This window comes from Otolemur garnettii, unplaced genomic scaffold (genome assembly GCF_000181295.1).
Source record: "Otolemur garnettii isolate 467f Iridium unplaced genomic scaffold, OtoGar3 scaffold00125, whole genome shotgun sequence".
NCBI classification, from domain to species: Eukaryota; Metazoa; Chordata; class Mammalia; order Primates; family Galagidae; genus Otolemur; species Otolemur garnettii.
This window is the reverse complement of record NW_003852520.1, coordinates 1,237,352-1,249,415: the sequence shown is the minus strand read 5'-3', so window position 1 is coordinate 1,249,415 and position 12,064 is coordinate 1,237,352. Positions and strand designations below refer to the sequence as shown.

The 12,064-nt window shown below is 40.6% G+C and overlaps 1 protein-coding gene across 1 annotated transcript; it reads left to right on the top strand.

The window, feature by feature from the left end:
* Positions 1-1,168: 1,168 nt before the first annotated feature.
* Positions 1,169-5,890, top strand: LOC111727809 (E3 ubiquitin-protein ligase Mdm2; the record flags this gene model as incomplete). Its single annotated transcript, XM_023517930.1, has 3 exons — positions 1,169-1,354; positions 2,342-2,419; positions 4,581-5,890. Coding segments are annotated over 3 exons (840 nt in total), but the record flags the coding sequence as incomplete, so codon positions are not given.
* Positions 5,891-12,064: the final 6,174 nt, after the last annotated feature.

Here is a 12,064-nt window from a genome sequence, read left to right as displayed (position 1 = left end):
CCTCCCAGACTGCTGCAGTAGGGTTTTGAATAGGGGAAATAATAATGTAGTGGTGCTAATCTTGATGATAAAGACAGTTATTAGCTCTCAAAGAACATATAATTCAGATGAAAAGCATGCCTGCAAAATTAAGTTTTACACAATGTGTTAGAGAATATGTAGTCAGTAATGTGTAAGTATGAACGGTAAAGATAACTAAAGGTGGAAGGTCTCTTTCAGTCTCAGTATTGACAGAGGCTTAGCTGATGAAGGATTAGTAGGATTTAGACACTGTCAAATTATTCCTGTTAAAGGGGGAATGTATGGAAGTTGAAGTATCATGATTAATTTAGGAAGCAATCTAGATCTGGCTAGATTGTCTGTTTAGTAAGGGAGCAGGGTGTCTATTTGAAGATAAGATGAAGATGTTGATGTCGTTAAACTCTGTGTATCCTCAGTGACAAGGGGCTGTGGCCTTTTTCCTTTCTGCAGTGAGTTTTTATTTTTTTGGCAGAGTTTCACTTTGTCGCCCTCAGTAGGTACCGTGACCTTATAGCTCATAGTAACCTCCAACTCTTGGGCTTAGCAAACCAATTCTCTTACCTTAGCCTCCCAAGTAGCTGGGACTACAGGTGCCCACCAGAATGCACAACTATGTTTTTTTTTTTTTTTTTTTTTCTGAGAGACAAGGCCTAGCTCTGGGTCATGCTGGTCTTAAACCTGTGAGCTCAGGCAGTCCATCCACCTTGGCCTCCCAGAGTGCTAGGATTACAGGCGTGAGTGGGTTTTTTAAATTTTTGAGACAGACTCTCACTCTGTCATTCTAGGTAGAGAGCTGTGGCTCAGTAGTCACAGCAGCCTCAAACTCTTTAGCTCAAAAGATTCTCTTGCCTTAGCCCCCTGAGTATCTAGGACTACAGGCACCCACCACAATGCCTGGCTACTTCTATTTTTGGTAGAGAAGGGGTTTCTGCTCTTGATTAGAGCTGGTCTCAAATTCCTGAACTCTAGCAGTCCACCTGCTTTGGCCTCCCAGAGTGCTGCAGTAGGGTTTTGAATAGGGGAAATAATAATGTAGTGGTGCTAATCCTGAACCTTAATCTAGTGCCAGCGTGTGGGGTGGATCTGGAGGGGGGGAATAGAGGCTCAGGGATGGATTAGAAGACGGTCACAAGCTAGGAGGTAATGCATATTGACACAGTGTTTTTTCTTTCTTCAGGATCTTGATGCTGGTGTAAGTGAACATTCAGGTGACTGGTTGGATCAGGATTCAGTTTCAGATCAGTTTAGTGTAGAATTTGAAGTTGAATCTCTTGATTCGGAAGATTATAGTCTTAGTGAAGAAGGACAAGAACTCTCAGATGAAGATGATGAGGTAATATTTTTCCCTCCAGTTATATTAGAAAATTGTTTAATATTTTCCATGTTCATTGACTGTGAGATTGAAGTAATAAATTTATTGAGATTATTCAGATTTCACTTGAAATCCTTGCCTCTTGATTTGTTCAAACAGAAGTATTAGTTTGCTTCTTGATTTGTTCAGACTGAAATATATCTTGTCATTTGATTTATATTTTTATATTCTTGTTAATGCCAGAAAGTCAGTAGGCCTTAAGAAACATTCTTATAATGGTCTGTTCATTTTTTAAAATATTCAGTTACCCTCTTGTGATACTAACTTGCTCTTTATAAAAGTGAGACATAGATGCTTTTTTTTTTTTTTTTTTGAGACAAGAGTCTCATTTTGTCACCCTGGATATAGTGCTGTGGCGTCATAGCTCACACCAACCTCAAATTCTTGGGCTCAAGAGATTTTCTTGCCTCACCCTCCCAAGTAGCTGGGACTACAGGAACCTGCTACAACGCCTGGCTAGTTATTCTGTTTTTAGTAGGGATGAGGGTCTCATTCTTGCTCAGGTCAGTCTTGAACTCCTGAGCTCAAGTGATCCACCCACTTCAGTCTCCCAGAGTGCTCAGATTATAGGCGTGAGCCATCACACTTGGCCTCATAGGTGAAGTTTTAATGTCAAATAGTACCTCCATCTATGTTTCCTGGAAGTGACTGCTTTCAACATTTCTAGCTATTTCCCTGTTGTTTAATACCTCCATATTTATAACCTAAAACCACTTACTGCTGTTTAGTTTTGTTTGTTTTAGAAATTATTGACTTTTCCCAGGCTGGGTGAGGATTTCACTGTCCTCCATTTCCCCCCTTTATCCTTACTGCACTTGACCGTTGTCTCAGAATTTCTCATTCATAGTCAGTGGTACACACTATTTGTTTTAGGAGTTACTGCTAAGAAGCCTCCTTAATTGAAGGAAGAAAGGGGATGAATTGACAGTAATGAATTTGTTTTATTAGGTGTATCGAGTTACTGTGTATCAAGCAGAGGAGAGTGATACAGATTCATTTGAAGAAGATCCTGAAATTTCTCTAGCTGTAAGTATATATCTACTTTTTTAAGCAATCAAAAAATACTACTGAGGTCAAGATTGGGAAAGTATGTCTAGAGGTCTCCTCCATGAAATCGGGTGGTTTTTATAAAGTTAAAATCTTATCTTAAAATCTGAATGATTTAAAGCATTTTTCTTCTTTTATTTGTTGTGAGATCTGTTATAATTTTATGTTCTGGAATTTGAACTTTTAGAGATTCTAATACAGAAAATATCAAGTATGTATAGCACTAAGTGGTGTGATGCATCTTAGTGTGCTCACCTAGCTGTAGCAGTCACCAGCATTTTGCCAGTTGTGTCAAATATAAATGGTTTTGTTTTTATAAATATAAGGATTTTTAATATTGATTTGTATTAGAATATGGTAGAATTTGCCAGTAAAGAAATTAAAACTTACATTTCATGTGTGTTACACTGGGTTCCTTAAGTATTAGAAAGTTTTTATTTAACTGAGTATTATCAGTTTAATTTTTGCTCTTAATATAATTAAAAATTAAACTTTTATTGTATTTGAATGGGAAATAAATTTTATTTTTTCTGAGTTAGAAATACTAATTACCCAGATTTACAAAAGATGAAGTATTAAGATCTTTTTCAAAATATTTGCTGTATTAGTGGAAAACTAGTAACTAATTGACCCATTTGATGTCAAGTTGAGTGAAATATTATAGGTACACAAGGAGATCTTGCAATTTATTAGAATTCTTGAAGCATTTTCTGTTCAATATTGCAAGACCTTTGTCTTTGGTTTTATGAGCTAGGGGAAACTACCTTTCATAATTTGAAAGAACCAGTGTGGGAAAGTGACCAGTCTCTGCCCTTATTGGGACTGTCTTACATCATTTGTCAGGCAGTCTCAAAATGGTTATAGAGCAGTGGTTCTCAACCTTCCTAATGCCGCGATGTATTTTCATTGTTACAGAAGAGTCATGACCCACAGGTTGAGAACTGCTGTTATAGAGGGAAAGCCCCTTTTTTGGCTGTTTTACTTATAAAGTTACTCAGGCGAGGCCCATGCTTCAGCTAAGGCAAGGCCTAAGGATACTTGAGTAAGGGGGCTGGGGGCGTAGAAGAGTGTGTGATGAGAAAGGTTGGGATGAGGAAGAAACACGGAGCAGTTACACATTTGGGAACACAGGGAAGGATAGACAAAGGGGTGTACGTTGTGGATAGTGACGGAGGATAACAGGTTTGCGAGAACAAGGTAGCATTTCCTTTGAGGGTAGAGTTGGGTGGACTCAGTTGAGCGGTGACTGAGAGTGTTGCTGAGGTAGTACTACCTCTGGTGGATTGGGAGGTTCTCTAGGAGACAACTTTTATCTAGATTGATCGAGTGGACTCTAGAGATTGTGTCCAGGGTTGAGGCTTTAAGGGAGTGGGACTAGGTAACTTTACAGAGTAAAATACCCTGTGACACTTGCTTCAACTAGATGAACCAATAGTATCTGTGTCCTGAAACTTTTTAGGCACATGATTAATATCACAGTGAATGCATTTTTAGTTTTAGGAGTTTTCAGGTAGATATGGTTGGGAAAAAAATTGTTTACAGTCTCTTATTTGAAGAGAGATTGTTACATGTTGACTTTTAAAAATCTTTGCTTTATTGTATATATTTGAGGTATATAAATGCGATATTTTGACAGATATAGAGAGGGTGCCAAAAAGTGTACACACATTTTAAGAAAGGAAAAAATTGTATTATAATTGTAATACTACATTTGACTTCTACAATTACAAGAGATCGAGGATAACAAATGTTATTGGTATATATTGATTATTATAATTTTAATGCAGTTTTTTCCTTCTTTAAAATGTGTATACATTTTTTGGCACCACCATATATAAATAGTGAAATGATTAGTATAGTCAAGCAAGTTGTAACCTATTATTTTGAACAGTAATCTTGGTTAAAGTACCTCAAATGTATAGTTCAAGTACCTAAAAATCTACTCTCAGTAGATTTCTAGTATACAATATTATTAACTGTAATTCCTCATGCTGTACACATTGACTATTTTATATAAAACATGAAATGCTAAATATTGAGCTGTGTGATTCATTTTACCTTAGACATGCTAAAGTTAGCCTTGTTAGGACTAGTAGTTAAAGGGTTATAGAAACTAACTCTGTGTCTTTTTTCATTGAAGGACTATTGGAAATGTACTTCATGCAATGAAATGAATCCTCCTCTTCCATCACATTGCAACAGATGTTGGACCCTTCGTGAGAATTGGCTTCCTGAAGATAAAGGAAAAGACAGAAGGGATATCTCTGAGAAAGCCAAACTAGAAAACTCAGCACAAGCCGAAGAGGGCTTTGATGTTCCGGATTGTAAAAAAACTACAGGGAGTGATTCCAAAGAGTCATCTGTGGAGGTAAATGATGATAAAATCACTCAGGCCTCCCAGTCACAAGACAGTGAGGACTATTCTCAGCCATCAACTTCCAATAGCATTATTTACAGCAGCCAAGAAGATGTCAAAGAGTTTGAGAGGGAGGAAACCCAAGACAAAGAAGAGAGTTTGGAGTCCAGCTTTCCCCTTAGTGCCATTGAACCTTGTGTGATTTGCCAAGGTCGACCTAAAAATGGTTGCATTGTCCATGGCAAAACAGGACATCTTATGGCATGCTTCACGTGTGCAAAGAAGCTGAAGAAGAGGAATAAGCCCTGCCCAGTGTGCAGACAGCCAATCCAGATGATCGTGCTAACGTACTTCCCCTAGCTGACCTGCCCATAGAGTAGCATACGGATTTCTAACTATATAACTCTAACAATTTAGACAACATGGATTTTATTTTTATTTACATATATCAAAGTGAGAAAGTGTCTCAATCCAGATAGGTTTTTTCTTTAGTGTACTTTACCTACTTCAGGAGAGGAATAGTGAGTATTTATTTCCTTTTAGGAAAATTTCACTTTTGTTTGTATTTGGCTTTTAATGTAATTTGAGTTGGATGTATAGCTCATCCTTTACCCATGCTCCTTTCTCTTAAATGAGAAGTATCTGATTTTTTAAAATACATATATATTAGTAGGACACCTAAATGTAATTTATTTAGTACCTTACTTGTATGGAGAAAATGTGCAGTAGATTTTGATTAAATTTTTGGAAGCTCTTAAATCTTCTAATGTTTAGTTTTTCTGAGCCTCTTGAAAATATTCTTCCTGGGTAAAAAAGAAGCTGGTAGTTGTGTTTGTTGCTATGTGAGTAGAAATGTACGTCTTATTCCTTAGTGCCTTTGGTTATACTCTGAGGGCTAGATGGTAATGATGATGTCAGTGAGCACAGCTGTCACTCATAAGATAAAACTCTTTTAAAAGTTTCCCTAGTAAAATGTAGAATTGTCTTGGGAGTCTAATCTCTAGCACACCAGGCTGTTTTTCACAAAAAATCCTCTTCAGAGCAGGACACGGTGGCTCACACCTGTAATCCTAGCACTCTGGGAGGCTGAGGTGGGTGAATTGCTTGAGCTCAGGAGTTGAAGACCAGTCTGAACAAGAGCAAGACCCCGCCTCTACTAAAAATAGAAAAAAACTAACCAGGTGTTGTGGCAAGTGCCTGTAGCCTCTGCTATTTGGGAGGCTGAGGCAAGAGGATTGCTTGAGCCCAAGAGTTTGAGGTTGCTATGAGCTGTGACACCGCCACACTCTACCCAGGGCAGAGTGAGACTCTTGTCTCAAAAAAAAAAAAGTGCTCTGTAGGATTTAGTGGAATCCGTTGTTTCCCCCATGTTGAAGACTAAGATGCTTTGAAGTACCTTCTTGGGCAAGTTTATGTGGTTTCTAGTGGTTGCCTAGGTTTGGGACCTTTTATTAAGGCAAGTTTTAAAAACTAGTGAATTTAGAAATTTGATAAAACTCATTTTAAAACTAGCTGAAAAGGTTGTAAGTTCTCTGTCAATTATACAGAAATTATGCATCACTTTTCTTCAAAAAAGATGGGTTAGAACCTGGGATTCTAAAGTGCCTTTCTCTCAAGCTTGGTGTCTGGGCAGTGAGGGCTGTGCACATTGGGAAGTGCTGCTTCCCTTTGGGGCCCACTACCCTGGTGTGTTTCTGTCTGCAACTATTATAGGCTGCTTAGATTCTGTAAATCCAAATGCCATAACAATTTAAAAAAGAACCATCCTCACAATGAGTGGACTCAAAGCATTCCATAAAGCAGCTGGTGTAAAAAGTTAATTCACCTGAATTTGAAAAATGCAGAAATGAACCTGTCAAATGCCAGTGAGAGCTGTAGAATGAAACTGTTGATGCAACGAGGAAAGTCAAAGAGCTGGAGCAGAAGTGCCGACCTGCGTTTAGAGTGAGTGGATGGAAGAAAAAGACCTACAGGAAGTTCGGGTAGTGCGGCAAAGCATTCGTTGTATCTGGGCCCCTCACGCACAAAAGGAAAGCAGATACAAGAGGAGGAGGATGTGGACATGGACTGGGCTTCCTAAAATATCTCATTGTAACTGTTTCTACCTGACATTGGTAAATCTTGTTTAGAGGCTTAGAATTCCTCAATTGTTTATTTTTTACATAAGGTTAATCAAGGGTGACTACAAATACATCTCTCCTACACTGTTGTTTGCAAAATGGTCCTTACAGATTGCCCCTCAAAGTTAAATCTTCACTGTTGTGCTTATGTAAATCATGGAAATAGTAAATACGGAAGTGAACTGTGGTTATAAATTGGCCGTGTCATTCGGGTAGTGGTACCCGTCAGCATTGTGTAATAAGTAATGGCAACAATTCATGGCTAGTGATAAATAAAATTTTATTTGTAGTAAAATGTCTTAGAAGGTGGAGGGTACAGTAAGGAACTAACAATTTGTGTGACAAGGATCCTCAGATCTTTCAATTTGATTTCAGTATTCCCTGTTTTGGTTTATTAGCATTTTAGAAGAACATAAAGACCTTATACAGGGGGTCCATAAAGTTCATGTGCAATTTCAAAATAGTTAACTGTTTTAGGAAGTCTAATCACGCTATGCTGTTTTGACCTGGTTTCACTCTGATAGGTGGTGGTAGATATTGGGGATGTTGAGTAATTTTAGCCTGAAATGACACTATATAATTTCCAGTTTGTCAAGTGCTCGATTCTAACTTGTGGTTCCTAGTAAAACAAGCATTATTTTTCTAGCTTATCAGTGATCTAGAAGCAGAGGCATCTCAGTGCCTTTTAAGATTTCTGCAGTTTTCCTTTAAAATGTTTCTGCTTCTGGAAAACAGGATTTATGGGTAGATCTTCTGGTCATTATTTGCACATAAAACCTTTCTTAATGAGTACAAAGTTACAATTAGAAATCTAAGTTCTGGTGTCCCATTGCATAGTAGAGTTACTGTAGTTAACAATGATGGAATGAATAGTCAAAATAGCTAGAGAGGATTTTGAGTGTTATTACTACAAAGAAATGAGAAATGTTTGGAGTGATGATACGCTAATTATCTCAGATCATTTCACAATGTATATGCAGGGATCAAAACATGACATTGTACCCCACAAATACATGCAATTATTGTAGGCCAATTAAATTTTTAAAATTTCTAATGTAAAAAACTGTGGATTAATTTCTTCATATATATTTAAATAAGAATCTTCAGCAAAATAGTGAAAGTTAACCACCTTGACTTAAGGGCCCCGTGTTTCCCTCCCATGTGTGAGTTGTACACACTTAGCTGAGGACAGGAGAGTCAGCTGTAAGTTTAGAATAGACCCAACAGATGAGAGTGTGTATAACTCCGTGTGCTCACACAACTTACGCCCGGTTCAAGCAGGAAACAAAGGGTTGAAGGGATCAGTACTTCAGCTTTGGAGGGCCTCAAATACAGTAAAGCTTTATTTGGAACTTAAAAGACTTCAGCTAGGACCAAGTAGTGTCCATTTCTTCAGAGGGGAGTTGGTAAGCATAAATAAGATTATAAATGAAGTACCTTTAGAGTATGCAATGAACTATTTATATAACATTTTAAATTTGCAAATGAAGTGTCATTCTACAGGCTTGTGCATTGCAAACGTCTAAATTGTTAGGTTTAGTGTATGTATGTTGATTTTCAAATAAACGATTTATTAAATGATGAATTGTTTCAGAAATATGATTATTGGGTCTTAGAAACAGTTTTGTCAGGGGTTGAGTGAGGGACCCATTGACTTCCAGGCCTGACTTTGGGTTCCCCGGGAGCGGCTGGGCACCTGGCTGGGTTGAGTTGGCCTCCCTGCCTATACAGTAGGCCTGGCTTGACCCATGAGTCGCTCGGGGCACTGCATGATGTGTCTGGGCCTTGTGGCCAATGTCCCCAGGTACTGCCAAGTGGGAGTGTCTGAGGAGCTCCTGAAAGACCAGGACCTGTGCCTGGGAAAGGGTGGCCCCCAGACCTTCAGCATCTGAAGGCTGCCAGTGTCCTCACAGGCACTGGGACTCCTGACCACCCTTTCATCCAAGACTTGGCCCAGGGGATCAGCCTTAGCTCCCAGGCCAGTTCTCTGTCATGTTCAAACACCTTAGTCCGTGAGCGATGGCCAGAGCGCTGCATGTCCCCCTGTACCTGGGAAGTTTGGCATCGTCCGTCCAGACTGCCGGGGAGGTGGCACCCATCCTCTGACAGAATGCTGCTGCTTCCCTTACACAGTCCTCAGGACACCCAGGAGGGACTTTGGGGGCTGGAGGGCCCAGTTCTGTGAACGCAGTTGACCTGGTTCAATTACTCAGTTGATCTAGAAAGTTCCACCAAGATACAGCAGGAATCGAAAGTGAGTGGAAACTGAGAACCTGAGCTGCTCTGGCAGTATGGGGAGAGAAAGCAACGACACATGTTTCTGTGTGAATTTTATTTAAGAACAAAGAGAAAGCTTAGAGTGCTCCACAGGAGTCACAAGTGGGTCCCTGTCAGGACCAGGAAGATGTGAGGGAGGAGACGGAGGCTGCCGCTGCCGGGCTGTGAATCCCTCTTCCCCTCCCTCTGAAATTCCCGGCAAGTCTTCCTCTGGCTGCTCCACACCTCCAGGCAGTATTGTTCCTTTCTCTTGGTCATTGGGTACCTAGGTTACCTCAGACCCACATTCTTTGCCCTTTTTCTGGCAAGGCCTGCTGAGTGGTGATGACAGTGTGCTCACATTTCTGTGAGCCCCTCCGACTTCCTTGTTCAGCAGGCCAGGCCTTCCTCCCCTTAGTGTCCCTTCTCAGGGACAGCCCAAGGGCTGGTGCTGGACACTATGTCCACTAGTTGGCAAGGCCTTGTTAGGCCGCTGGAGCCTCCTCACTGGCTTGGCCCTTTCTGAACACTGTAGACCAACCCCAGACGCTGCTGGCTTAGCCTCACAGATGGGGAAAGAGGGTATTTATTATTTAGTTTAGTATGTCGGCCAAAAGCTGGGGGCGGGGGGGGGGAGAAGTTAAGGACATGCCTAAGTGTCCTTATTCTGATGAGTCTTTTTTTTTTCAGTTGAAAAGTAATTTATGTAAGAAATTTGGAATGCTGTGAGGTTCCAGCCAGCATTAGGGTTCTGGTGGCATTATAATAGGTTCGACCCAGCTGGAAGTGCCAGAGTCTCAGGTGACAGAGGTGCAGATTGGGCTCCTGAGTCAGAACCAGAACTAGGTTAGCATAAACAAAGTGTGTGGAGCCACAGGCCATGCACACTTCCCCTGATGGGGCAGGGGGCGCTGTATGCGTCACCGCCTGGCGGGCAGGGCGGTCACCAGGTCTAACGGCTGGTGCTCAAGTGGCAGGGAGCAGAGATGTGAGGGGAATCCAAGTCAAAGGAATACTAGAAACCAAATCTCTGCCATCTTTTTCAGCCACTAACTTTCCTATTTTTTCACAAAATAAATTATAGTTAATTATGCCTATCTTTATTAAAATCCAGTGTTAGCACCCCCCAGTTTCCTCATAATGAGTTTTATTAAAAACAAAAATCGTTTGAATGGCGTATGTTTGGGTAAACCAAAGACAGTCTGAATGTGTTATGTTTTCTAGAACGGTCATGTGTACCACTTTGAAAGCCCAGTTATCACTAGCAGCTCGATGCAGTGGGAGCCAAGGCATTCAGACCCTTTGAGAGGATAATGTTGCTGGCGGCAGGGTGGGAGATGCTGTTTCCCCACTTGGATCTTCACGTGGCAGGCTGGCTTACGTGGCTTCTCAAATGATAGTGAGTGGTCCAGAAGCGATGTAGCTGGGGGCAAGGAGGGGAACTTGGCTAGCCGTCATGTCACTTGTCGGCATGAAAGCCCTAATGTGGGGCACAGGGGCTCATGCTTGTAATACAATACTTTGGGAGGACAAAGTGGAGAATTGCTTATGGCCAGGAGTTCAAGACCAGCCTGGGCAACACAGCAAGACCCTATCTCAGAACAACAAGCACAACAAAAAACTTTTGCAATCACATCCTCTTTGACACTAAATTCCAACAGCCGGGACATCTTTATTATGAGGCACATATGGAGATGCTTAATAAGAATTTATTAAATGGGTCAAAGCATTGGGGCCTCAGTCTTGAAGTGGCAGCCTGAGGACCCCTCTGTGAGATGAGGGTTAGCTCTGTATAATTTGGAATTTTAAAATTTTAAATAAGGGCTTTAAGGATACTAATTAGTGGGTAGTTGTGTGATCTTATGAAGGTGACTATGAGTTGTTATAGCATGGGACTGTGACAAGTGTGTAGTCACTATTTTCTGGTCACTACTTTCTGATTGGATGTTGAATTGGGCTTTTTCTTTCTTTTTTTTTTTTTTTTTGAAACAGAGTCTCACTTTCTTACCCTGGGTAGAGTGCTGTGACATCATAGCTCACAGCAACCTCAAACTCCTGGGCTTAAGTGATTTTCTTGCCTCAGCGTCCCAAGTAGCTGGGACTACAGGCACCTACCACAACACACAGCTATCTTTTAGAGAAGGGGTTTTGCTCTAACCCAGACTGGTCTCAAACTCCTGAGCTCAGGCAATCCACCTGCCTCAGCCTCCCAGAATGTTAGGATTACAGGTGTGAGCCACTGTGAATTAGGTTTTTGATTTAGTATTTACAAGAAAGTACTTTTTCAGCTTAAAAATACCAATTACTTGGAAGTTGGTGACAATATTGTCTATCATATAGGCAACTTCCATTATACATAGTAGGGAATTTTTGTTCTTTGCAACTGATGCTTTAAAATGATAAATACATGCCAGGCATCACGGCGTGTGCCTGTAGTCAGGCTATTTGGGACTGAGGTGGGAGGATCCCTTGAGCCCCAGAGCTGAAGACTAGCCAGGGTGAGACCTTGTTTTAAAAACAAGCAAAAAAGATACATATCTGAATGCATAGAAAATGTTCAGAAGTGACACTGTAAAATGTCACCAGTGAAAAGCAACATGGCGATAAAGGACACCAGAGCGGGGGCTCCCTGGCGTTCGGTAATTTATACATAACACATCTGAAATGATTGTGGTCTTTAAACATTATAATATTTAGAATGAAAGAACCCTAATTGATTGTTTGGGGGAGAAGGTAGATACTGACTCATATTTGAATTCCTACTGCTTTCAAAGCTCTCTCATTTAAAGGTTCATTTTTTCTTTAACTGATAGATTACCTGTTTAAACCTACACTCTGCTGTGGGCAGAACACACTGCTTGGATGTCCTGCCAACAGCTTACTTAGAGTCAA